This window comes from Hyperoodon ampullatus (assembly GCF_949752795.1).
Source record: "Hyperoodon ampullatus genome assembly, chromosome: 14".
In the NCBI taxonomy this organism is placed as follows: domain Eukaryota; kingdom Metazoa; phylum Chordata; class Mammalia; order Artiodactyla; family Ziphiidae; genus Hyperoodon; species Hyperoodon ampullatus.
Genome location: NC_136927.1, coordinates 88,202,170 through 88,229,275, shown reverse-complemented (window position 1 = coordinate 88,229,275; position 27,106 = coordinate 88,202,170). Strand labels below are relative to the sequence as shown.

Genomic DNA, 27,106 nt, shown 5'->3' with positions numbered 1-27,106 from the left:
GGGTGGAGGGGGTAGCGGCTCCTGCTCTGAACAAACCAGGTGCGAGGGAGGCCGCCCAGACGCCTCCTTCCTTCCAGGTTCCCCCACCCCACCACCGAGGCTGGGCCACACAGACCGCTTCCCAGCAGTGCCGGCAGCTTTATTAGAACCCTGGCCCCCGAGGAACAAGCAGGTCCCTGGAAGGTCCCCGGGACAGAAGGTGCAGGCCTCCCCTCCTTCCTGCTGGGGCTCCACCCACAAGCTGGTGGTCAGGGAAGTTCTGGGGAAGCACCTTCCAGTGGACCCACCCCAGACCCCAAGGTGGCCTCGGGGCCTCTCACAGGGGGCCCAGATCCTGCTGCCGTCTCAGGGGGTTCCCCACGGACACTGGACTGGCCTCCCCGTCAGGTGCACGCTTGGCCAAGGGGTTTCTGGTATCAGGCCTGGCTCACCCCCAGCCGACAGGCAAGTGTCCAGGCTGCGCCCCAGGCAGGGGCAGCCTCAGCCTCTGCAGACCCTGCAGCACCCAGAAGGTCTCAATGTTCACTGGGGCTCCGGCCAGAAGACCTGCGTGAGGCTCTGCTTTCTGGTGGCAGCATGGCAGGCCGGGCACGTCCTAGAGACCTGTGGAGAGAGGGCGCTGGACACACCTGCCAGACCCCACTGCCCACCCCAGCCCCTCAGCCCACCATGTGGGGCAACGCCCAACAGGCCACGTCCACAGGGGACAGGGCCGGGTCCACAGGGTCTGGCTGCCGACCTGGAGGTGCTGTCGCCAACAGGCCCGGCAGCAGTGGAAGTCGCAGGAGGGGCACTGGAAGGGGACCACGTCCTCCGCCCTGCAGCCAGGACACACCAAGCCCACTGCAAGGGGGCTGACGTGAGCACCACAGGCCTGCTCGGGCTGGGCCCCCACTCCCAATGGTCCCTGCAGCCCCTCCCAAGAGACCTACCCCACTCGGACTGTGCCTGCCCGCAGGGGGCACCGGGGGGCCGGCCGGGAGCCCCCGCCCCCTGAGCCGGCCTCTGCGTAAGGAAGGAGGAGATCTTGCTCTGGGTCTTCCCGGGGGGTTTCTCTGGCAGTGAGGGGCCTGGAGACAGGAGGGAGTGAATCCGAGGGGTGCCTGGCACTTCCCTGCTGCCCACCTGCCCACCCTGCCAGGGCTGAGGGGGGCTGGGGCGACAGGGCAGCAGGAGCACCAGACAGGCGGCCCTACCTGGCCCGCGAGCCCCGCAGGCGAGGTCAGAAGGCGCAGCAGGGCTCCCCTCCCAGGGTCCCAGGGCCGGGGTGCCCAGGCCCGCACACGTCTGCCGGAAGCGCTGCTTGTGGTGAGGGCGCACGAACATGCCGAACCCTGCTGGGAGCGCAGAGCATCGCTCAGGCGTGGCCCTGCCGCCCACCCCACTGCCCGCCCCCACCCGCCCCCCACACGGGCCACTTGCTCTGCAGCAGGGGCAAGTCCTCAGGCTTTGCAGTGGTGAGTGAGGCCACCACGGCCACCACCTTCTCGAAGTCGTCATCCTGCTTGTACGTGGTCAGTGCCGCCAGGAGCTGGCTGTAGCCTATGGCCCCCAGGGCCCTGCGGGCATCGGCCAAGTAGGCACTCACGGCGGGCGGGTGCTTCTTTGCTCCGGGGGCTCCAGACCCCTCAGGAGGCCGGCGGCTGGGGTCTCCTAGTGGGAAGGTAACACATCTCAGTCCGCCAGCTTCCCAGGAAATCACGTTGGCCTCCCCTGCTCTGGGGGCACAGAACCACAGCGGCCCCCAGGAAACTCCTCCCCGCCAGGGTCTTCCCTCTGCTCCTGGCTCTGGTCCAAAGCCTCTTCAGGGACCAGGTACCTGCAGGAAGCAGCCCGGAGGCCAGGTGGGGCCGGCCCTGGTTCAGGTGTTCGCGGGGGTCCAGCTGCCTGGCTGCACCCTGGGACATGGTCAGCTTGGGGTCAGGCTCCCTCCTTCCTGAAGAAACACGGAGACAAGGAGGCGCCCAGCTGGTCCCTGAGGATCCAGAGCATGACCAAGGAGGGGATGGGTCTGTCCAAGGGGAGACCGGGCTTCAAACTCTCCTCAGACAACCGCAGGAGGCCCCTGGCAGCTGGGAGCAGGCAGGCCTCCTCCCCTGCCTTAAATGGGGGGCAGGACTGTGGGCGACAGGCACAAGGACACCCCAGTCAAGAAGGGAGCAGAAGGGTGACTCAGGCTGGAATCTCCAACCCCAGGGGCCCCCTGTGATTCCCGCCCTTGGGTAAGTCTCGTCCAGAGATGGGCTCTTCCGTAACAAATGGGGACAGCGACTCCCAGGCTCCGGACCTGCAGGGCCCACTCCAGGTAGAGACGGGGGTGGACGGGGCTCCAGGACCCCTGTGTGTACACGACTCCCCAGGCGCAGGTCCTCCTGGGAGGCCCGGGCCATGTGCCTTCTGGGGGCCCACAGCTCCCCAAAGTGGGGCACCCCGCACGGATCTGTCAGCCTCAAGAACAGGGAGGCTGGGCCACATGAGGACCCACTCCAAGGGCCAGCTGCCACCCCACCCTCAGGGTCTGAGTTTGAGGGTCCCACCCAGGCAGGGCCCGTCTCACCGCTGGGGTCCAGGGCCGGTTGTGCTCCTTGCCTCCGCGGAAGGCCATGCTCGGGCCCGGAGCTGCAGCCTCGGCCCGTCAGTTGGCGGCAGACCTCCTCAAACTGCTGCTTGTGGTGGGGCCGCACGAACTGATAGAAGCCTGTGGGGAGGGGCATGGTCTGGGCCTGCAGGTCCCCGGGGCTGCAGCCACTGCACGGGGTCCCCACCCACACCTCTGCAGGTCAACCGGGGACCCTGGTGGCCCCCCAGCCCATGGCCGCAGCACGGCCCCCAGGGTGGGACCCTCAAATGGGCAGCCTCTACTGGCCAAGGCACCTTGGAGCAGGCTGTGCTTCTTGGGGTCCTCGGAAAAGAGGGGGCCAAGGTGAGCGGCCAGGGCCGCGAGGTCATCGGAGCTCTTGTAATCCCGCAGGGCCTGGGTAAAGGTGTCGAAGCTGGCCTGGCTCAGCGCCTGCTTCACGGCCGCCATGAACAGCTTGGCCCCGCCTGTGTCCACGCCGGCTTCTGGCCCCTCCTGCCGACACACAGCCGGTGCCCCTGTCAAGAGGCATCAACCCTCCCTGTCTGCAGGGGCAGCGAGCTGCTGTCAGGGGCTGCTGCGGAGGATGCTTAGCTGGCCTGGCCCAGCTGGGGTCACCAAGGGCAGCCAGGAGGGGCTGGCAGGGGCCCCAGGTTAGCTTCAGCTTAGATGGCCGGGCCCGCTGAGCACAGCAGAGGGACAGAGTGCAGGCTGGCCTTGCCCAGGCTGGTGGCTCCTGCTCCTCTGCTGAGGTCCTGGTGCCCATGGCAGGGGCCGCTGCAGCAGGTGCTCTGGGCTCGGAGGACCATCTGCTCACGGCAGGGGGCGCTTCTCAACTTGCCAGGACTTCAAACACCCCCGGGCCCTGCTTCTGCCGCACACCCCAGCCCTGATCCCGGACCCTCGAAAAGGACCCTCCAGGCTCCCAGGCTGCCCCCCAGCTTGGCCCTCAGAGGCCCAGGCCCCTGGTACCTAGGCCACTTCCTCAGTGTCAGTCCCTTGGGCACTGCCTGGTTCTTCCCAGAAGCCAAGGGTGGCGGACAGAGGCACTAGCATTTGGGGCTTTCTGGAGCTTCTAGGATGTAACTCAGCTGCTCTTAACTGCCTTCATCCGAGGCTGGGAACACCACGTGCCTCATACACAGGTGCCTCACACGCAGGCGCCTCACACACAGGTGCCTCACACGCAGGCACCTCACCATCCACGTTCGTGCCAACAGCCCAGCCTGGCCCGGGCCAGGGGAGCCAGCCCGGCTGCAGGCCCCACACCAGACCTGCCAAAGGGCCAGGCCTGGCTCCTGCCCAGCTGGGAAGATAGCACCTTCTGTGGATGGAGCCCACGGGCCTGTGTGGACCTGACCGCCCCACCAAAAAGCAACACAAAACGAAAGGCCCAAATCTGCCAAGAGTGCAGGACTCCAAAGTGTGGAGGGTCTGCCCTGAGGGGGGGGGCACTGCCCAGGGACCCCAGTAAGGGGGAGGAGACGTGAGGCAGGCGGTGGCACTGCAGCAAAGGGCACATGGGAACCCCGTGCTGGTTCTGAGAGCTGAGTGGAGGTGAGATGTTCTCACAGTAAAATATCAAAGGAGAAAAGGGAGGGGATCAGAGCAGGCCAGGCCCTGGCACAGCATGAGCCTGGCGGGTGGAGGGTGACAGTGGGATCCGCAGAACAAGCAGCTCGTCTGTGAGGAAGTGAATCCAGCCAAACGCCGCTGGTGGGGCTGGTGCGGGCCCTGCGTCTGCTGCCCTCCCTCCACCCCTGCACCCGCCCTCAGGCCCGGCTGCCCCCTCCCCTGGGCCCCGGCTCCAGCCGGCACGCCTGCAGAGCGCCTGCAGAGCCTGTTCCCCAGTGGGGACAGCTGAGTCAGGCCAGTGGGCAGGTCTGGCCCGCTCACACCTCACACCACCCTGAGCCACACAGGCCGAGGCGCCCACCAAGCTTCCTCCGTCTGCGGGCCGCCCACGTACCGGGCCGACGACCAGCCTGACCTTCCTCCGCCTGCCACGCTGCTCCTCCGCTGGTCTCTTCTCACAAGGGCCCCACGGGGCGGAGTGGCGGAGGGCCTGAGGGTGACACAGGTGTGTCCAACAGGCCCTCAGGGCCCCGAAGCCCTGACACTGCCCTGGGCGGCAGGGCAGAAGAAGTACCCTCGGCCCCTTGCAAGGAACCAAGTGCGAGAGCAGGTCCCGGGCAGCAGCGTGGCAGTAACTGAAGGGCACCGGCGGGAAGGGACGAGAAACACGAGTGGGGCAGCTGCACCCTGGGCCTAGAGGGCGGGACAGCAGGGAGCGGGCACTGATGCCCGGCGGGAAGCGGGGAGCTTCAGGTCAGCTGGGGAATTATGGGCTTCTGGACAAAGGCCCCAGGGCAGAACATCCTGCCCGCAGCTCAGGCTCCCAGAAAGGGCCAGGCTCGGGCACAGCAGGAGCGGGAAGTGAGCGGACCGTGTCCAGCATGGGGGCGTGTTGGGAAACCAGCTGAGGGCTGGGGGCTGTGCCAGGGCGGGGCAGGCACACAGCACCACCAGGCATCCGCTGAAACCCCCCCTGCCCTCCCGACCAGCGGGTGTGCAAGGGTGAGCATGGTGGCGCCCAAGCCCAGATGGGCCGAGCCATCCGTGTCCCTCCCCAGGGAACCCGGCCCCCGCACCTCGTCCTCCGCAGGCAGGGCCTCATCCCCAGGCCCCTCGGCCAGCTGCTCGCTGTGTTCCAGGGCGGCCAGCAGCCCCACGGGCCTCCGCTGGGCCCGGATGGGTTCCTGCTCGTACTCCACACAAAGGCTGCCCTCGGCATCCCCGGCGACCAGCAAGCCTGCAGGAGCACGCGTGGCTGAGGAAGTCCACCACCGCCTGCCGGGCACTCCGGTCGTCGGCCCCAGCGTGCCACCACCCTGCGGGAGGCGCCCCGCCCTCCACCCTGTGGGGCCCCACCCGGCGTGTCGCCCAGCCACACGCACCCGTGCGTCTGCGCCTCAGGCTAGGGACGTGCACATCCAGACTCGTGGCCTTCCTGGTGTGGAGGGGGCCGGGTGACACGGCCACCGAGGCAGTGCCTTCTCCTTCGCCCAGACTCGGAGCAGCAGCTCGGGGGGCCAGCACGGGCATCTAGACGTTCACAGGAGGTTGTGGAGGCCCCACCCTGCTCCTTCCCCTGGATGGGACATGAGGGCACGGCCAGCTAGTGCTAAGACTCACGGTTCTCTGAGCGACGCGGAAGAACTGGGCCACATCTCGGATGACGTGGCCGAAGCTGTCATACACCTTGACGTGGGGACGCACCCAGGAGGGCAGCTGGGCTCTGGCGTCCGCAGAGCTGAACCTGCAGGGCGGTGGGGCCGTCAGCCCGGGAGCCCCGCCTGCCCCGGAGCCCAGCTCCCTGGCAGACTCACCAGAGGGAAGAGCCAGTGTCCAGGGGCAAGGGCTCTGGCCTGAGAGCGCGGGGTGGGGGGGGCGGGGGGGTGTGGCCTGCACCTGTGGTCGCAGAGGAAGACAGCCCCGTAGTCATGGCGATGCCGGATCACCCGCCCAATGGCCTGGTTCACAGCCCTGGATGCCTGCTGCCGGTACCAGTCGTGCCCGGAGAGGAACTGTGGGGCCGGGGCGGGGGGCTGGCTCAGCCACGGGGGCTTGAGCACCACCTGCCCACCCTCAGCCGCACAGCCTCTCACCTGGTCCCGGGCCCCATTCTGGCCCTTCATCTCATCCAGGAACTGCATCTTGAGGACAACCCGGGGGTCCATGCGGGGCGGGTATGGGAGGCCCGTGACGATCACTCCACGGCCATTCGCGTCTGCGAAGTCCAGCCCCTCGCTGGCCTGGGAGGCAGCGGGCACTCTTTTCCCCCATCTGCCTCCACTCAAGCCCAGAACCTTCCCTAAGGGCCCACCTGTGCCTGGACCCTCACAGCCCCACAACCCCCAGGATGGGCAGGGTGGGAGAGACCTCCAACTTCGAACCAGGCTGTACCTGGGGTCCACCGCTCCCAGAACCCCACGACCAACTTCTTATTCTCAGAACCTCCTCCGGCCCACCTGCCCACTGCCCATGTGTGGGCCCCAATGCCCGGCCTAGGACCCCAGGGCCAGCCCCTACAGGACCAGCAGGGCCACACCCTCCTGTGTCTGCTGGACATGGGGCCTGAGGGAGGTGACCGGCCTCTCCTGCCCACGGTGCGGCCCCCAGGTCACGAGCCCTAAGCCGCCCTCAGGCACAGGTTCCAGGAGGGGATAAGGAGCCAGGTGTGTGGGACCCGGACCTCAGAGGCCTCACCTTCCCCCGGCACACAGCCAGGAAGGCGGCCCCACTGGACCCGGGGGCAGCGACTCTCGTGTAGAAAGCCTCCATCACCTGGAAGGGGAGGCTGGTCAGCCTGGCCTGGCCCCTCGCCTCCTTGAGCAAGACCCCCAGAAATCACCCTGCAAGATGAAGCACCGTCCGAGCCAGGAGGCAGGCCAGCAGAGCTGCAGCAGCATGTTCGTGGCGTGGGCTCCCAGGCTGACCTGAAGCCAGCATCCAGTGTCTGCTTGCCGTGCCCAGAAAACCCAGGGGCCCCGGGGCTGGGGGGTGAGGGCAGACCTGCTGCTATCGTCCCCAAGCCCAAACTTCCTAAAAGGCCAGCAGGCCCTTGGCCACACACACCCCGGGGCTGGCCTGAGCCCAGGGCAGCCTGCAGGGCAGGGGGAGGGAGCCCCGGTGACCCAGACCTCCGAGAAGCCTCCTTTGGTCCTTGGCTCCACGAACAGGGGCTTCAGGACCTCCAGCTTCCTGGCAAAGTCATGGGCCTATAGGAGCAGGCAGAGAGGGAACGCCCGTCACACCTTCTCAAAGACACACGGCCCCGCCCTGCCAGACCCTTGGCTGTTTGGGGCTCCCTCCCGGCCCCAGGAAACACTGGAAGGAGGGACTCACCCGCCAGAACTCCAGGCTTTTCTCCATGACGGGGTAGGAAGGGAAGAAGACCAGGAGCCCGTGCGGGACCACACGGGCGATGTTGCCTGCAAGCACCGTGGCCTGGGTCAGCAGCAGAGGATGTCCGCAGAGGACCCCTCCAGCCCCCCAGGAAGACCAGTCAGGACAGGGAGTGGAGTGGGGGCGGGTGACCTCGGAACGGGGCAGGGGCTCAGGAATGGACAGCATGGGGACTCACCCAGTGCCTTCCCCAGGGACGACAAGCACTCATCAGAGAACCTGCAAGGAACCGGGGGGCTGTTGCCATGAGGGGCCTGGCACTCGGCCACCCGCCTCACCCAGCAGGCCCCCTACCGTTTGTCAAAGGCCGAGCTCAGCTGGGCTCCGTCGGGGCCTTTGGGGACAATCCCCACCCAGATCTGGTGCTTGTCGATGACGTGTGGGTTCTCCAGGCAGACTGGGAAAGGGCTGGAGGGAGGCAGGGGGTGGCCCCTGTGAGATCCTGAACCCCCAGCACCCCGGCAGCCCAGGGCCGGGGGGCTGGCTTCGGGACCCCCCTGGGGGGGGCCAAGGGTCAGCCCTTACATCTGCATCTCCAGGGTGAAGGAGGACACGGGGGCCAGTGTGCCGCTGGTGAGGATGAGGGTACGGACGCCCTGGTGGACCAACTCACGCATGCTGTGGCCAGGGCTGAAGCACCAGTAACTCAGTACCTTCCCTGCGGGGGGCGGGGGCACGTGTGAGGCCCAAGCCGCCTGCCCAGCAGCCATCCTGTGTCCCCCAAGGCAGTGCTGGGCCCTGGGGTCCAGGTGCACAAGTCTCCCCCGGGGGGCCTGCCCACCCTCCCTCGTCCCAGGAGGGAGGTTCCAGGAGCAGGAAGCAGACCAGAGAAGCCCGCCAGCATCCTGGGGCCGGGGGAGGGGGATGCTGAAGTCACTTCCAGAGAGGTCAGCCTACCCCAACCCCAGACGTCCTTGTGGCTCAGTGAAGAGCCAGCCTCCCCGTCCCTATACTCCAGGTGGGACTGCAGAAGAGGGAGGGGCGCAGGCCCACAGCCCCTGGAGGCAGGAAGCCGGGGCAACATCCTACACATGTCCTGCCCAGCCAGGGAGGATGCCAGAGCACGGCCTGCGGGCAGACACGCCGGCCCTCCCATGCGCTCCCAGTGGCTCCGGAAACAGGAGATGGAATAGCACAAGCGGATGCTGGAACTGTGCCTCTCGGGTCAAGACCACGTCACAGGTCAGCAGGGACACTTCCCAGAAAAGAGCAAACCACTTTCTGGGACCAGAGAAGCCTTTTCCAACTTTCGGGATGGGACCTGCCCCTCGGTGGGGAGGACGGAAGCGCGGTTCCGAGTCCACACCGTCCTGGGCCAGCCCTGCACCAGCAAGGACAGGAGTGACCACGGAGGACGCTGGGGAGCCAGGAGCCCGGTCTCGGGGCGCTCTGGCTTCTCTGTCCAGCGGGGGTCTGAGGGCCAACCCCTGTGGGAACTCCAGGCAGGCCGTGGGCCACCGGGCCCTCGGAGGTCTCTCACTTTGACAGCTCTGACTCTTAGAGGGCAGGTGGGGCATCACCTGGAGAAGGCTGGACCGACAGGCGGCCGGGAGCCCGCAGCTGGACGGGGCACCGCCCCAGGGGGAGCATGTCCCAGCCACCCGAGGTGCCGTACCTTGCTTTCTGGCCGCCGTGGCGTTCCAGGCATCTGACCGCTGAGCTGTCCTCCGGTGACCAGCATCAGGGTGGATGTGCACCTGGAGAGGTGGAGTGGATAGGTGTCCTCGGCTCCACTCGGGAGCCCCCATCCTGGAGGCAGCCCCACCTTGTGGGACTGAGACCGTGGCCCGGGAGCTCCCCATCCAGGAAGCAGACCCACCTTGTAGGACTGACACCCCGGCCCCACCATGGAACTGGGGCCACCTTCAGCAGGGTCCACGCTAAACACGATCTGAACAGCAGAGATGAGGGACAAAGGCAGCAGGACACGTTAGAGGCTGCCACTCCTGCTGAGTCCCTCCCACCCAGGACAGACGGACACTCAGGACACAGCCACCACCTGCCCCTGCTTCCAAGCCAACAGCGTCCCTGGGGCAGGACCCCAGGCTAAGGAGCCGGAGCTGCCTGTCCCCTCCCATCAGGGGCCCCACCGCACTAGAGTCACAGCCGCCCTGCAGGCCCCTCCTCGGCAGCCAGTCCAGGGCTCTCAGGGGGACCGGGTCCAGGTCAGCAGCCCGCCCTCTCTGCTCTCCCCCAGGGCTGGGTCAGGGGATAGGGGAAAGGAACCCCGTTTACATCAAGAAGTAATAGGATGAAATTAATCCCTAAGTAAAATAAGCAGAATTGTACTCTTAGCCAATGCAACAAGCCAAGAAAAAACCACAAGAGGGATAAATATGGGGGCAGAAAATACAACACACTAGACGCTACAAACAACAGGACCATCTACTTAGAAAATCCAGAAAACCAAACAACAAACTTTTAGAACTGAAAACTTACTAAGATAGCTTCACACAAGGCCAACAAATAAAAGTCAATACTTTTGCACACAAGCACCAGTGAGTTAAAAAGAGCCCTTTCACAACAGCAACAAAAAGTATGTAACACTGGAGATAAAGCAAGAGACAGACGTCACTTCCTCCGGAACAGTCTGTGAGGTCGTCCTGGAGAACAGAGCCGGACCTCTGGACATCACAGAGCCCCGGCTCTCCCCACAATAACCCGCAAGTCCAAGGCACCCCGGCCAAAGCCCGAGAGGCTCCTCACAGAAAGGGAACAATCTGACTCTGACACTCGGCTGGTGGAAACAAGGCCAAGACACGTTCAAAAGGGATGGCGTGTTCCACAGCCCCGGGCCTTCACGTCACTCCCAGGCGCCTTCTGCTGGGTTAGAGGCTGAAGATGAGGCCACGGCTTCTACCCGGTGTCCGTGAAAACAGAGAAGACCGGCACCACCAGCACCCGTGGGCAGGAGCCTCACCCACCACATCTTCCTACAAACAGGAAAGGCCTTGGAAGCCCGGGTCAGCAGCCTGTTCTCAGCAAACCCCTGCCAGGCCCAGGGGGTGCAGGCGCATGGGCGGGAGGAGCAGCGCGCACCCCGCGGCCTTGCATGTGAGGGCCCAGAAGCACGGCCTGCGGGTACAGTGCAGCCTGTGAGGAGGAAGTACCAACGGTGAGAGGAGCTTCGAGAAGCACTTTCATTGTCCAGACGGCAAAACACCTGGCCTCGCGATTCACCACAGTGTCCGCCTGCAAGGACGGAACCACACACACTGGACTCGACCCCGGAGCAGAGGCCACACCGCCTGGTGAGGCCGCTCTGGGGCCGTGGCTTCCCCTGCAAACCCCTGCACTGTGGCCCCAGAGCGGCCCTCACACCTCAAGTGATGGCCAGGAGTTTCAGACAGCCGTGTGGCTGCCCTGTGTCCAAGTGCCAGACACGGGTGGGTGGCGGGGAGGAGGTGGCAGGCACGGGTGCAGCTGTAGCCCTGGGGGAGCCTGCTGCAGCCTCCCTCCCCGGCCTGGGCTCTGCTGCCTGCCCACGGCCAGCTCTGCACTCCACCCTGGGGGCTCCGTCCCATCTGTGAGGCGGGGGTGGGGCTGGAGGAGCAGCTGGAGTCATGGAGAAGGAACATTCTAGCGTGGCCTCCTGCAGGCCCGGGCTCTGCCCCCCTCCTCCCATCACTTCCTGCCGGGGCAGCAAGCGTCCCAGGCCTCTGCCCCCCGGGCGGTGACCCACCGTTACTGCTGGGTCTCCAGGGAGTCCCGAGCCCCAGCTGCGGCGCCCCGGCCCTGCCCTGGAGGCCCTGCCCCTGCCAGGCGGGCCCTCCCTCCATGGCACCCTCTGCCCGTCCTCCCGCCCTCCTCACGGGTCCCTGCAGCTGAACAGGCCAGCGGGCCGGGGCGCCCTCACTCCAGGCCTGCACGGCCCCCTCCTCTCCCCGACACCTGTTTATGGAGCGGGTCCTTCCCTGCTGCATATTCTCTGGAAGCCAAACACCACTAACCCCATTGGTTTGGAATTTCCCTTGGCAGATGCTCTAAGTAGCCCCTGGCGGGTGACTCAGCTTCCTCTGCTGCCCAAGCTGCCTATGGGCCATACTCGCTCACCAGCCTGTCATGTCCCCTCCAGCTGGAGGAAGTGTGACCCAGCAGGTGCTCATCCCACATCCCATCATGATGAGCACCTGTGGGTGTGGCCAGGGGCCCCAGGGATGCCGCCCTGCACAGGCCGACCGCAGGCCTGGCGGGCAGCGTGGAAGATGTCGTGTAGCCGCGGAAGCACCGCGAGGGGTGGGAGAGACAAGGAGGGGGCGACAGAGTGATGCGCTGCCGGGCAGGTCACCCAGGGCCTCGAGCCCACTGAGCCTGCCTGCAGCCAGGCACACCCCACTGTAACCCCGTGCAGCATGGGCAGCCATGCACATGCCACACAGGGCCTCGGGTGCCCCGGTTTCCCCAAGGACCAACGGCCGCGGAGGGGCCTCTGCAGAAAGGCCCAGCGAGGCGCAGGAGGGGCTGGAGCGCCTGGAACCATGAGACTGGCCCTCAGCGGCCAGCTGGGCAGCCACGCAGCTAAAGGAAGGCAGGCCCTGGCCTGTCCACTTGAGCTGAGAAAGCGGCTCAGCTGGACACACGGGACAGCACGTTAGGGGCAGGAAGTGGTCACATCCAGAGGCCCTGAGGCGTGTGACAGCCCCCCTGGTTGCCTGGCCTGGGGAAAGTGGGGTCTGCATGTGGCAGAGGAGGGGCTCGGTGAGCCCTGGAGGCTGCCCCTACCCCCAAGCGGATCCCAAAGCCCAGATGGAGGCCGGCCTGGCCCAGAGGACGTGCAGACCACCCACTGACTCCAAACACCAGCCCCAGGCCCCACCTAATGGGCGTCCACGGGACACACTCACCCCTCGTCTCAACGCCCTCTGGGCGAGGCTGGCCCAGCAACGCGACAGGGGCTGGGGGACAGAGTCCATGCCCCCCACTCTGGTACGGGCTTCTGCGTTAACTTTCCCCTGAAAAGCTGTGTCAGCAAGAAACTGGAAAAAAGGCGGCAGCTGGCTGGGCAGGAGCCGCTGGGCCTGTCTGAAAACTGCAGGGACCTGCCAGACTCTCAACCTAAGCGGCCCCGCCCCCGCCTGGCCCCGCCCTCAAGGCCTGCGGCGGGGTGCTCAGGGCGAGAGGAAACCAGCCCTGCAGTGCTGACTTGAAGCGTGTGCTGGGGGAGCCCTGTCCTTCCCCAAGTCTAGAATCTATCGCAGCTCTGCAGAAGGAAGCCCCACCAACTTCCATCAGGAAAGAAAAGGAGACACCACATCCTCGTGGCAGCGGTCCCTACCTGGATGATGTCTGCCAGCTTCTGCAGCCCTGCCGTGTTGGTGAACAGCCCTGCACCTGTAGGGGCAGCGGGTGCTGACCATCCACTGGGTTCTCCAGCCTCCATGTCGGCTGAGGGGCGTGCCCTCAGAGGGCAGCTCACCCTGTCTTCCCAGTGGGTCTCCCGTGGGTCAGTGGGACAAGAAGAGCGGCTCTGCAGCCAGATAAGGCTGGGGCTGCCCACAGCCCAGGAGCATGGCAAGGCTGGGCGCCCCCGGTGAGACCAGAGGGCTCCGTGGCACAGCCTCTGGGAAGCGGTCCCATGGAAACCCTCCGGGAAGAAACAGAGCACAGGAGGTTTGGGGGGAGGATGAGGGGCCCGCAGCCCCACCCGGGCCCCTCACGGCTCCTTCCTAGAAGGGGCTAAACAGGGAAGCCCGCTCTTTACAGGACACATGCCACCAAACATGCTAAGATCTCAACATCCGAATCAGAAAGGCAGCTCCATGGGCCAAATTCCTGTCAGGCTGCGCCCGAGTAAGGAGTCAGCCACAGGGCGCATGGTGGCCGGGGACTCACGTCCTGCCAGGTGTTGGATGATCTGGTCCAGGGAGTCAAGGATGCAGCCCTTGGTGTGAAACGTTATCTGGGCTTCGGCAAACAGCTCAAAGATGTAGCTACGAGGAAAGAGGCAGCTCAGGCCTGGCAGGAGATTGGGCTGCACTTCGGGAACCTAACAGCCAAAAGCATTTTAAGTTTCCTTCACCCAGAAACAAGCTCTGAGCCTCTGGGGAGGCCCAAACCTGGAGGTGAAAGGCCTCTCCCCTCAGGAGCCCCAGTGGGGAGGACAGTGGCCTGCATGAGACCGGTGTATACCTAGAAAAAGGCCTGGGCTCGGGACTCGGGCCCCGCATGGGGGCCAGGAGGAGGTCATCAGGGCCTCCCTGAGGTGGTGGCTCTGGGCAGGGCACCCAAAGGGCAGTTCTGGAGAGTTAGGAGGGAGGGTGGGCAGTGGAAGCTGCAGAGGAAGCCCTGTGGGTGTGGGAGCCAGGGAGGCATCAGGGCCATTTGGCAAGCAACCAGGCCCTGCGAGGGCCTGAGCAGAGCGGAGCAGATGGGGCTCAGGGACAAGGCAGGCGGCCCACCGCTCTAGAACATTCCAGAACATTCCCTGCCTCGACAGACCTGGGCCTGGGTCCCAGCGCAGCTGGCAGTGGTGCACCGAGGAGAGTGACACCTGCCCCAGGCCACCGTCCCACGGGGAACAAACCCTGCGGCTCAGAGGCCTGTGGGATGTTCAGAACGTTCCAGGCAACTTTTCGTCCTAACAGAAGGTGGCACGGAGGCAGGCGCCTCGTTCTAAAAGGCAACTGCAGCGCAGACAGAGGGGTGAACCAGAGGAGAGGGTGGCGGTGCGACCCTCTCAATGACCAAACCCTCCCGGACCTCCAAGACGGAAAGACTCTCCGGATTTCGACCCAGTGACATTCCAGGCCACGTGGGGCGGAATGCTGCAGGGACAGAGCCCGGCACACCCGCCCTGCTAGGTCCCTCACCTCCCAGGCTTGGTGACACCGCCGTCACCTCCAGGCAGCTCCACGGCATCGATGGCGCCCTCCAGACGAAGCAGGATCGCTGTGGGGTTAGGGGCTCTCAGGGCGGGGCTGTGGGGGGCAGTCCACGGCAGGCGGGAGGAGGGGGAACTTACTCTTCAGCTTCGCGAGGTCCTCCAGCTCCAAGTTCAGCCCTGGGCAAAGGAAAGCGCAAATACACAAGTCTGCATCCTTCTAATTCCACCACCCTGTCCTAAGGAACCACGATGCTGGTGTGGAGGGCAAGACACTGACAGAAGAGGCTCTGAAACCCACACGGCTGGAACTTGACCTGGAAGCAGCAGCCTGAGCTGAGGGGGGCGGTCACCTTCAGAGAGACCCTGTGGACATGCACATGAACGTGGTTCTGAGCTGCATTTTCCTGATGACCAATGGGCTCCTTTTTCCCTGTGCATACTGGCCATCTGTGTATCTTTCAAGAAGTGTCTATTTATATCTTTTGCCCATTTTTCAATTGGGTTGGGTTGTCTTTTTGTTGAGTCGTTAAAGGTTTCCTCCCTATTTTAGATACAAATCCCTTATCAGATACGTTATTTGCAAAAAATTCTTCCTGTTCTGTGGGATGTCTTTGCTTTCTTGATGGTGTCCTCTGACGCACAGAAGTGTTTGATTTTGTTAAGTCCTGCTTATCTATTTTCGCTCTGGGTGCTTGTGCTGTTGGTGTTACTTCTAAGAAGCTGCTGCCTAACGCAGGGTCCTGGAGATTGACACCTGGGTGAATAACCCCACTCCTTAGGTGTGGGCTGTGCAGAGTGACCTCCGTCCAAAGAGGACAGTGTGGAAAGGAGGGGAACGAGTCACTTGGAGCCCCTGACAAAGCCGACCTCAGCTGGCAATCAAGGTCATAAGTCATGCGGACTTGACTGCAGGGACCTGGATGTGGTACAATGAGGCGGGCCCTGCGCATCTGAGCCCTTCCTCCCCAAATCCCACACCCCTGTACGTCCAGGGGAGAAACGTCACACAAATCCAAGCCCCAGTGAAGGGGCATTCTACACCACGTCAGAGCAATCCTCCTCCAAACCACCAAGGGAGGTCTGAGAAACTGTCATGGACAAAAGCAGCTAAGGAGGGCTTCCCTGGTGGCGCAGTGGTTGAGAATCTGCCTGCCAATGAGGGGACAAGGGTTCAAGCCCTGGTCTGGGAAGATCCCACATGCCGCGGAGCAACTGGGCCCGTGTGCCACAACTACTGAGCCTGCACATCTGGAGCTTGTGCTCCGCAACAAGAGAGGCCGCGATAGTGAGAGGCCCGCGCACCGCTATGAAGAGTGGCCCCCACTTGCCACAACTAGAGAAAGCCCTCGCACAGAAACGAAGACACAACGCAGCAAAAATAAATAAATTAATAAACTCCTACTCTCAACATCTTCTTTAAAAAAAAAAAAGAATCCGCCTGCTGGGACTTCCCTGGTGGTGCTGCAGTGGTTAAGAATCCGCCTGCTTGGGGCTTCCCTGGTGGCGCAGTGGTTGAGAGTCCGCCTGCCGATGCAGGGGACATGGGTTCGTGCCCCGGTCCGGGAGGATCCCACATGCCGCGGAACGGCTGGGCCCGTGGGCCATGGCCGCTGAGCCTGCGCGTCCGGAGCCTGGGCTCCACAACGGGAGAGGCCACAACAGTGAGAGGCCCGCGTACCGCAAAAAAAAAAAAAAAAGAATCCGCCTGCCAATGCAGGGGACACGGGTTCGAGCCCTGGTCTGGGAAGATCCCACATACCGCGGAGAAACTAAGGCCGTGCGCCAGAACTACTGAGCCTGTGCTCTAGAGCCCGCGAGCCACTACTACTGAGCCCACGTGCCACAACTACTGAAGCCCGTGCGCCTAGAGCCCATGCTCCACAACAAGAGAAGCCACCGCAGTGAGAAGCCCACGCACCACAATGAAGAGTAGCCCACTCGCCACAACTAGAGAAAAGCCCACGTGCAACTGAGACCCAACACAGCCAAAAATAAATAAAATCAACATAAACGGCAAAAAATGGAGTATGAAATGAAATATAAACATAACAAATGAGCTTAAAATGAATAATATGACCACAGTGAAGCGGAAAGAAACAACCCAAGGAGCCTCTGAATGAGTGTTTTCACTCTGTGGTCACAGACCAACGACAAAAAGGACGTGAACAAACATTAAACCTAGTGAGTAGATGTTCATTTATCGTGGGTGGGCTGGCAGTTCTCAAACAACTGTCTGTGGGTTCTAGGATCAAACAAGTAAGTACGATACTGAGAAAGAATGGAAGCTCGTTTTCTCAGCAAAGGTGTTACAAACATGGAAAGGGAGGAAGAAGAATGAACTGCGTGGTTCTGGACTAAACCTGGGGCGGGGGAGAGCGTGAACTCACAACTCTACGCACACGGGCATGGGGGCGAGTGCGGAAGCACGTGGACTCACACGCTGACACGGATGCGGAGGTTAGTATAAGACCTCACACAGAAGATGGGAGGATAAGAAGACTCCTCATTCTGCAAACATTATGGAAATCATTAATTCAGGGACGACTCATTAATGGATGCCACAAATGACTTAAGAATCACAAATGGAAAAGCAGTGACTTCACAGCAGAAACACCCAGCAGCCATCACGTAACCAGACTGAAGTTAACGTCACCAATGTCACCTGCGAGACGACGCAAATCCGCGGTATTCCCACCAAAACGCAAAACCTGAATCCAACCACGAGAACACAGCAGACAAATCCAAACTGTAGGACAGTCCACGAAATAACTAGCCTTTCTCTTCACAGGCCCGGAGACCACGGCACCAGGCAGAGGGGTGGCTGTGTTTCGGGCCTTACTGAGGACAGCTGGGAAGATTCTAATGTGGCTGCCGATTAGACGAGAGTGCAGTACGGATGCTGGTTTTATGATCGGATCGTCAAAGAGAATGTCCTTGTTCTCAGGAAACACACGCTAAGACACGGAGTAAAGGTGTCAGGCCGGCAACCGCCCTGAAGGAGGCAGAGAAAGAGGGAACCTGTCCACTGAGTGGGGGGCTGGTCAAATGGGGCGGAGCGTCAGCCGCGGGCTCTGGGGGAGGCACGCGGCAGCTGTAGCAAGTTATCTGTCAGCTGGTGAGAAAACAGGAAATGACGGTGTTGGAACAGGATCTAAGACATGAAACAACACCACGAGCCAGGGCTTCTAAAGCTCAGAAATGAAGCAACAGAACTCAGACACAACAAGGAGAAAAAAACACTTGAGAAATAAAGATTAAATTAGAAGAACACAAAAGTAGATACGTGCCACATCATCTTAAAAGAAACAGATGGTGAAAGGGGGGAATTTTTTATAAGTCAAAGAAAAATAGAGACAAAAGGATCTGAGAGAGTGACAGGTTCTGAACTCAGGTTGAAGAGACACGACATGATCCCTGGAGCAGAAACCGAAGCAAGGCCGGGCCGTGAGCGCTGCCTGGGAGGACAACATCCTCCCAGGTAAGAGGAGACTTGGAACGACAGCCTGAAAGAGGTCATCATACGTCGACCCGGAAAATCAACACTGAGACAAACTGCAGCAAAATTACTGGGCTTTAAAAAGCAAAAAAAGTCCTAAAACGACATCCAACTTTAAAAGTAAAAGACAATTTTAAAACAGCAAGGTTTATGATGCACGTGACTGTCAATCAGAAAATCCATTCCTAGATACGTCCCTGGAGAAACACTGACCTATTTACTCAGGTACATGCATTCAGGGTCGAAAGCAGCTGACTTAGAAATTCCCATCTCAGGTAAAGACGGTGAAGCAAGGACCATGCATCCATGAGGACACCTAAGCAGCAGAGCACAGCAGGCCAAGGGACCTGGCCCAAGACCTGTCCGGGACGGCCGCAGGGCCAACCTATTTTCGTGGTGCTGCTACTGCCGCTACTGCTATTCCTACTGATATGCGATTTGCCTTTTTCCTTCTTTCTCTCACAAATATACAGTGTAGGGCTTCCCTGGTGGCGCAGTCCGCCTGCCGATGCAGGGGACACGGGTTTGTGCCCCGGTCCGGGAAGATCCCACATGCCGCGGAGCGGCTGGGCCTGTGAGCCATGGCCGCTGAGCCTGCGTGTCCGGAGCCTGTGCTCTGCATCGGGGGAAACCACAACAGTGAGAGGCCTGCGTATCGCAAAAATATATATATATATATATATATATATACAGTGTGGTTTCTCAGAGGCTGATACTGGTCCCCACACGTCTGCGTTCTAATCCCTGGAACCCACGAATAGGTCAGCTTCGCAGCAAAAGGGACTTGCAGACGCAATGAAGTTGAGGACCTTGAGATGGGGCGATAATCCTGGATTATCTGGGGTGGCCCTAAATGGAACAGCAGGGTCCTTACAGAATCAGAGGAGACCGAAGAAGCAGAGGTCAGAGACGTGGGGCCACAAGCCGAACAACGTGGCACCTCTAGAAGCTGTTAAAGACCAGGAAACGGATACCCCTCTGCAGACTCCAGAAGGAAGAGCATTGCTGGCCCATCCTAGGCTTCTGGGCACCATGAGGTAATACATTTGAGTTGCTTTAAGCTAAGTCTGGAAATTTCTTTTAGCAGCACTAGGAAATGAATACAGCTATGAGGTGTAGTATCACGTCAGCCCAAAGCAGGAACAGTTATGAGATCCAATTGCCTTGTATTAAGCCAGATATTAAAGAGATTTGCAAAACTGAGATAATGCCACTCTTCTAATTTTTAAAATAGTTATTTTTCCCAAAAAATGCTATTTATGTGAACATGTCATGGATTTAATTGTGTCCTCCAGAAAGCTATGTTCAAATCCTAAAGCCTGACCCCTGTGAATGTGACCTTATTTGCAGATATGGTCAGTGAGGATGAGGTCCTAGAGGACTGGGTTGGGCCCTCATCCAGTGACAGGCGTCCCCATGAGAGAGGACACCATGTGAAGATGGAGCGAGACTCGAGCGAGGCGTCTACAAGCCCAGGTCTGCCAGCAGCTACCAGAGCTGGGACAGAAAGGCCTGGAGCACATGCCCCGGGGACTCACAGAAGGAGCCACCCCGGCTGACACCCAACAAGTGGACGTCCAGCCCCAGAACTGAGAGGATAAACTGCTGTTGTTGAAGCCTCCCAGCCTGTGGTACTTTGTTAAGGCAGCCCTAGGAAACTGACACGTAATGGTTTGTTATTTAGTTTTTTAGTTTTTACTTCTAACACACTAATTACCCATAGATGTAACTCACATAAACAAAGCTCAGTAAGTTTCAAGAACATAAAGTTTAAGACATAAAGCGTCCTGAAGCCAACAGGTTTGAGAACTTCTGTGCTAAACACACAAAGCCGTTTACACACCCTCTCTCCCCCAACACAGCCTGTGAGCGCGTCCCAGGAGGCCCGGAGGCCCTCGCAGAGGGGGCCGAAGCAGGTGGCTTGGCGGGAGAAGGGGCATCTGTGCCTCTGGAGTCTGTCCACGTGTGTGACCGTAAAGGGACCGGGAAGCTGAGGCTGTTCACGCCCCGCCCCACACTCGCGTGAAGGACACGGCGGGACGTGGGTGACGTCCACAGGGCCGGGCGCAAATGCTACGAACCTGCAGCAACTCGACAGGAGAAACGCTTGCTACAAAGTGGTCTGGTGAGCGAAAGGTGAATTCCTAACACTAACAAAGGCCACGCAGAATGTCTGGACAAACCAACTGCGTCCTACACACACTGCAATCACTGCTGCGAAAGGAAAATGCGGGATACGACTCTCTGAGCGTCGTTCCTGTGGACGATGCTCGCAGGTCATTACAAAATGTCATCACGGCTGACACCCTTGGTTTTCACTTCTATGCAGCAGAGGCAAGTTCACACCCCCGGGAAAACCGTGAAAAGGACTTGAGAAAGTGCTGACAGGCTGGGCGGTACCCACCTCCCCACCTCCATCTGTGAGGCCAAGAAGACTCTTACAGAGGCTGGCGCTGCCCGAGGCAGACTTGAAAGAAGCGCCCTGGGCAGACTGGCCCCTCGCCTGGTCTGCGGTCCCGGCCCGCGAGCACACCTGAGCTGGCGGAGTCCGCGCTGAACTCCGGGTGGAGGTCGGCCTGCTGCGCCACCTTGGTCTGCTCCTCCAGCACCTGGTCTATCACGTCCAGGCCCGAAGCCACGTCATGGGGCGTCAGGTCGAAGGATGCGGCCTCCTCACACATCTTCTCCTGTGAGCCCGAGCACACCCGTCACGAGCACACCCGTCACGGGGCTCCATGAGGCGGAGGTGGCGGCGGGGGGCGGGCAGAGGGAGGGGAAGCAAGAGCCGCCCAAGCCCCACCTTGTGTTCTCAAGGCCGGGTCTCAAACTGGTCCAGAGATGGATGTCTGGCTCAGACAGTGTTTGAAGACAATTTTACTTGAGCTGCCTACGTTTTATAGTTAGAAAATTTCCCGTTAAGCTCTAGCTTCTAGCTTCTCTCGAAAGCCGAATCTGGCCCATGGGCCCACCGTCCCCATGGCAACAACTGCCTGGACCCCAGTGGGGCTGAGGATGCCAGGCTCTTGTGGACCCCTCCAGGCTCCCCAGGTGGCGTTCCTCCAGTGCTCTGGTCAAGGACCACCACTCCTGGAGACATGGTCCTTGGGCCCTGACAGAGGCCACAGGACAGGAGGGGCAGGGCGAGCAGGCGGCAGGGAGGCAGGCACCAGGGACACAAGGGAAGAGAAGGAATGAGATGGCAGGAAGGGTCTGGGGGTCTTGCGTGCAAATGGCGGGCACAGGTCGGCGGCCCACCTTGCCCAGTTTTGCTTGGTCCTGACGGTTGAGATGCGGGGGTCTGGACAGAAAGGCCCAGCTGTTGTGTGCAAGAAAGTGGGCAGGAGGAAGGGGGTGTCGGGAAGGCCACCCAGACACTCACCACGTTGTGAGCTTCGTCGAAGACCACGACCGTCCCCTTCAGGTCGATGCCATGTGCACGGCGGCTCTACACCAAGAAAGGAGGACGCCAGGCTGTGGCTGATGCTCCCAGGCGGCCTTGTGGGGTCCAGCTGGAGAGAGGGACACGGACCCTGGCCGCGTGGGGTCCCCTCACTCCTACCAGGCCACACACTCCTAGAGCTCAGCACGAGTCACAGCCTCGGGCCGGTGAGGGGCTGGTCCCTTGGTGCGAGCCTGTGACTCCAAGTGCTGGCTCCGAGCGAAGGTCTGATCCCAGCACGGGCTCTGCCGGCCCCTCCCGAGCCTGGGACACGCCCTGCCATCAGGCACCATCAGCTACGCAGGCGGAGGCCTTACCTTGGCGTCCAACAGGTAGTTGTAGGGCATGAAGATGATGTCGGCCTGCTGCTTCAGGTTCCGAGACAGGTAGTAGGGGCACAGTCTGGAGGGAGGGGAGGTGCTGGGGCACAGCGCAGGCTGGGAGGGTTCCCCGGGGCGTGAGAGAGCCGGGGCCTGGGGCGGCGGGAAGGCTTGCCGGCCACCCCTCACACCATCAGTTTTCAACCGTGTGAGTGGGTCACCCATTTAAAAATATACAAAAAGATCTGCCTGATCCTGGGCAGGTGGATGAGATGGTGAGAAGCAGGACAGTCGGGCATGTGTCACCACGACCGGAGCCCTGAAGCTACGAGGTCTCAGCCAGCGTCGGAGAGGAGGAGCAGTACCCTCTCCGGACGAGCTGGATGCCCCAAGAACAAAGGCCCACCGGGCGGGGGCAGGGGGCTGGGGGCTGCGAAAGAGCATCTCACTTCTTACAACACTTCAGCAGAGAAATGGACCTGCCTCTGCACGTGGAGGGAGCCCAGCCCTGGTGGGGTTACCTGTGCCTGGTCCCGCTCCTGACCAGGTCCTCAATGTCCAGGATGGGGCTGGCCAGCTCCGGCTCCAGGCTCTTCTCTGGGGACACGGGCAGGAGTAAACACAGGCTCTCTGGTCCAGAGTCCCCAGACCGCAGGAGGCACCCGGGATGGAATGGCTCCTGGCAACAGGCAGCCCCTGGGGAGGGTGCCAAGCCTAAAGCGAGTCCCAAGGGAGCCCTGCTCTGTGCCTTGGGCGGCTGCACGCCTAAGGCTGAATACCAAGAGGAGACCCCGGGGTGGGGTGGGGTGGGGGCCGGCCCTCAGCCTGTCATCACCAGATGCTCTCCAGGCCGGGTGGCTCCCATGAGCCCCGGGGCACCTGCCCTGCAATCAGGCTTCAGTCTGGCAGCAAGTCCCTTCCTCTCGTTTCACCATCCCCCCCAAGAACAAGCCCAGAGTCTCCCTCTTAAGGAAGCCAGGCTCCACACGGCCAGCATCAAGAACACCGAGCTGTCACTGCCTGTGCTGCCCGGGCAGGGGTGCGGAGCTGGGGCTGGGCGGGCGGGAGGCGCAGAGCCCACCTGAGGCCCTGCAGCCCTGGGGGCCCTTCCTCAGGATGCAGCCCCGACAGGCCCCACTCCCCGCTGGCTGTGTGTCCCTGGGCAGGACGGGCCTCAGGAAGGGACACAGGCCCCTCAGTTGGGCCTGGAGGAATCGGCCAGGGAAGTACTATAACCCAGCGACACCCAGGCCTATCCCAGCCGATGGGAGCAAAGGTCTCCTCTAATAAGCACCCAGAGTCTCAGGGCAGCCCCATGTGGACACAGGCCCCCGGCTCCCAGCTCCACTGGGGCAGGTACCAGGCCCAGCCCTTAACTGCACAGACCAGAACACACAGGCCCTCAGCAGCGACTGCCCCCAGGGTGCCCCCCCGCAGACAGCAGGCAGGGGAGGGAAGAAGAGCCATCCACTCAGCAGCACCATAGCAACAGACCAGGCCGTCGACACGCTCTGCAGCAGGCCGGCCCCAGAGCTGCGTAACCTACCTGGGGCGAGGGGTCTGGGGAGGGGGGGCGAGGAGGAGAGGGCAGTAGAGGAGGCGACAGTGGAGAGGAGGGCGAGGGGCCTGGGGCAGCGGGGAGGGGCCCGACGCCAGGGCCCGTGGGAAGGCAGGACTGAGGGCAGAGGGCCGAGCAGTGGGGGGACGAGGACAAGAGAGCAGCCTTCAGGTGACCCGACACCCACAGGCCCGACGCCGACGGGGCAGCAGAGTTGGCGGCCAGCAGTCTCCTGCCCGGGGCCACGACAGCTGCCACAGGCCATCCTCAGCCTTAACACTTCACTGCTGTCCTGAGGGTCCTCGGCGCCACCAGACCAAGGGACACCGCCAAGGGGAAGGTGGTGAGGAACGAGCCTGGGACCCTGGGTCATCGCCCCAGAGGCCAAGCCGTGCAGCCCTACCCACAGCCGGCCCGCCGGAGCCCAAGCCCGCATCAGGCAACCCCCCTCCATCTCTCCAAGGGCGCTGGGACTCCCAGCTCAGGCCTCTGGGACTGTACTGCTGTCCTGACCCACTGCCTAGCACAGGCCTGGCCCGCTGGGCTCTCCCAGCCCGAGCAGACGGTGGCCTGCAGGTCACCAATGTGAACTCTCCGGGGCCTGGCTCACCGCAGGGTCTGAGTCCCAACCCTAAAGCAGGAAACAGAGGGAACCCTGACTCCACCCCCAGGCCACACAGCCCTGTCTGGAAAGGCCACACCAGAGAAGCCTCTGCCACCACCTCTGGCTCCAGAAGTCCTGACAGACACAAAGGGCAGCCACAGGCGGAGAAGCAGGAATTTGGAGGCAAGGGCACCAGTGCCGCCCCTCCACTCTGGGCCCCAAGAAAGTTGGGGACAGGAGACCAAGGGCTCCCTTCCCAGGGCCCCGGGCACCGCGGTCACACGGCCTCGCCGCGCCCGGGCTGCCGTCATCACAGACACTGTGCTTCCCGCTCTCATGCGTTTCTGGATGAGGCTGGAGGAGTCACTAGGAGGACCCCAGGGGCTCAGGGCACGTCATACCCACCGAGTGACAGGCGGCAGTGACAGGATGCAGCACAGAATCAGCAAAGGGAAAAACACGTGGAGGAGCTTCCAGAACCCCCTCCCTGGCTGACTCCCCCAGAACGAGCTGAGACCATGAGTGAAATGCTCCCCAGAGACCCAGCGCCCAGGGGGGCACTGGGGGCCGCTCACATGGGCACCCCTGCCTGGCAGGCGCCCAATTTCCAGCCTTCCAGAAGGGAGCACGCACTCTGCACGAACCATGCTGTCTGCACGGTTCAGGCGCTTCCTCGGCCCCACCGCGTGTGCTCCTCTGCACGCACGCCAGCCAACGCCGGTCATCAGGAGACAGAGCTCGGGCACCTCGACAGCCCAGCGCGGGAGACAGCCAGGCCGGAGCGCCGAGAGGCAGCAGCCAGCAGCCCAGGAGGCCGCCGAGCCCAGCCCTCAGAGGCGCCCAGACTCCCCTCCCCCTGCAGCCCTCTCACCTTCCACGTTGTTGTAGAAGTGACAGGAGCGACTTGCCACCTTCTTGCGGCACAAGTGGACCTGGGTGAGGACGAGGTCTGGGCTCGTGTGACGGCCGAGCCCTGCCCCAGCCCCAGCCAGGCACCCCCTGCCAGCTCCACCCCCGCCAGCTCTTTACCCCTCCGTCCCCCAGGGGCACAGCTGGGGGCTCTCAAGCCCGGGCAGCACCCACGCAGCAGCAGCAGACGCACCAAGGCCGGGCCGGGCGCCCCAGGAGCTCACCTGCATGTGGTTACTCTCCTGCTTCTTCACCTCAGGGTGGATACACAGCTGCTCCCGGGAGCCCAGCACGCACACTCGGGGCCTGGTGGAGGAGACGGTTGGGGGCCCAAGGATCAGAGGGCGGGGCCCCCAGCGCCGTCCAGCGGCAGGAGCCACGTGGCTGCACCCAAAACCCAGGGAAGCCTGGCTCACACGCCCGCCGGGCAGCCAGAGGGGGTGGCTGGGTCGGCTCGAGAGGGGCTTTCACGTGGCACGGCCCGCTGAGTCAGTGTCCAGGGCGAGGCCGAGAGACTGGGGCAGGCCTTGGGGAGACCTTGCCACCTGCACGCTCCCTCTCGTGGGAGGCCGGCGGGGAGGGGACACCAACTCTCCTGCAGCAGTGCTGGGGGGTCCAACACGGGGCAGGGCCTCCCCCGCGCAGCTGCCCTGACCCACGCCCACAGCTGACACCCCGATGGCTGCGAGGAGCTCAGGGTATGAGCCTGAGGTCAGGGCGGCAGCCCCACAGCCAGAGCACGGCGCGTCCCCAGGGTGGGGTCCAGGCAGAACACCCCCGTGACCCCGAGGCAGGGGTGGACGCCGCCTGACCCACCGGTAGGAGGTGTTCCGGAGCTCACTGATGACCTGAGTGAGCTGCGAGTGGGTCCTGGAGGCGTAAATGATCTTTGGGACGTCCGCGTAGCACGCTGCCCGGCACAAGGGAACAGGACAGGTCACGGCCCACGTGTGCAGTTAACCCGGGGCACTCAGCTAACTCGGCCCGGGGACAGCTAAGCATCGGATGCCCGATGCTCGCTACATGAAGGAGTGCAGTGGGTCTCTGCAGGGTCCTCATTTGGCCATAAGGCTCTGACCCTAGGTTTACAGCCAGGACGGCGAGAAATGACGGGGCAGCTACAACCCTCCTTCCTTCCCCGCCCCCCAGCCCGGGGCCAGGAGAGGGGCAAAAAGGGGCATCACCTGGGACATCTCCTTCCAGGGCAGCATTCCCCCAGGACGCCAAGGCGCGGTCAAGGAAGAGTTCCCCTGACACCCTCTCGGCAATCCTGTGGGCAGAGACAGCGTCTCGGAGGTGCTCTCGCCAGGCCAGCGTGCTGCAGAGGAGACACAGCGTCTTCCCCGTGCCCGTGGGGCTCTCCAGAACGCCGTTCACTTTCTAAATGGGGTGGGGAACAGGGTCACGGGGAAGCAGGGGCAGGCTCCGCAGGCCACACAGCCCAGCTGAGACGAGCCCTGCGGCCCCCGGGGCAGCTCTGCCCCCACTCAGCGGGGGACGTAAAATGCCGCAGGCCCTCTCCACTCTCAAACCAAAAGCTGTAGATCAAACCAGGTCTCGTTAGAAAACAATTTACAGAGCATTACCCAAAATACCACGGTATTTTTCAGCCTAATGTAAGTAGGAAGATGACTAATTAGGTGTCAAGCACCAGAATAGGAGTTTGATTCTGTGATTCTGGATCCAAGCAGTCACACTACCTGAATGGAATCTGACGGTCTACATAGCTCTCAGCCGGTAGCCTGAGTGGAAACCTGGGCAGACACAGGCATGTCTGCAAAGCTGTCCCCAGCTGCCGCAGGAATGGGAATATGGCCCCAGCTACAGAGGCAGCCCTCAAGGGCTGGGGGCTTGGGCAGGGTACAAGAGGGCATGCCCAGAAACCCAGCAGAAAGCACGCTGCACCCCCTGAGGTTTAACGACCTCCCCTAACGAGGGCTGGGTACCACCTGTCCCTCTGTGTGGAAGTACTTCCTCCAGGCCCTCAGCTGGCCGCTCCTCATCGCCTGGCCTCAGCTCACATTCCACCTGCGCAGAGAGGCCCCCAAGGCGCTCTTAAGCCTATCACCTTATGTCTTTTCTTTACAGCACCCCTCACCGTCTAGAATTATGCTTTTTGTTTATTTGTTTAGCATCTCTCCTACCCCACCTAAAACATGAGCCCTATTTATGGTCGACTCCCACGTCCAGAAGGGTAGCTTCACCAGTAGGACCTGGCCAAAGTAAACAGGACGTACATTAGGTCTTGCTGAGGCTCTGCCCACTCTGACCCATCCCCCGGTTACAAGCCCCTCAGTCTGCAGCCTCACCTTCTGCAGACACTCCAAGACCTTGCTCATGTACTCCTCTTGGCATTTGTATGGCTGGAAAGGGAAATCCACTGTCACACCATTCAGGGTTATCTTGGGCAT

General features: G+C 62.2%; 1 protein-coding gene across 1 annotated transcript; it reads right to left on the bottom strand.

Annotated features, from left to right (window-relative positions):
• Nucleotides 1-136: 136 nt before the first annotated feature.
• RTEL1 (regulator of telomere elongation helicase 1) lies at nt 137-27,106 on the bottom strand (the record flags this gene model as incomplete). Its single annotated transcript, XM_079720202.1, has 35 exons — nt 137-603; nt 740-843; nt 933-1,070; nt 1,197-1,334; nt 1,399-1,653; nt 1,820-1,936; nt 2,558-2,698; nt 2,875-3,073; nt 4,548-4,607; nt 5,230-5,390; nt 5,536-5,683; nt 5,774-5,897; nt 6,050-6,165; nt 6,247-6,393; nt 6,848-6,925; nt 7,282-7,359; nt 7,487-7,572; nt 7,725-7,765; nt 7,841-7,954; nt 8,072-8,204; nt 9,162-9,243; nt 9,366-9,437; nt 12,822-12,877; nt 13,379-13,476; nt 14,356-14,434; nt 14,508-14,546; nt 20,399-20,552; nt 21,245-21,310; nt 21,622-21,706; nt 22,146-22,221; nt 24,658-24,718; nt 24,920-25,001; nt 25,512-25,605; nt 25,880-26,075; nt 27,005-27,106. The coding sequence occupies 35 exons, from the start codon at nt 27,104-27,106 to the stop codon at nt 523-525; spliced, it is 3,801 nt and encodes a 1,266-aa protein (XP_079576328.1). The 3' UTR covers nt 137-522.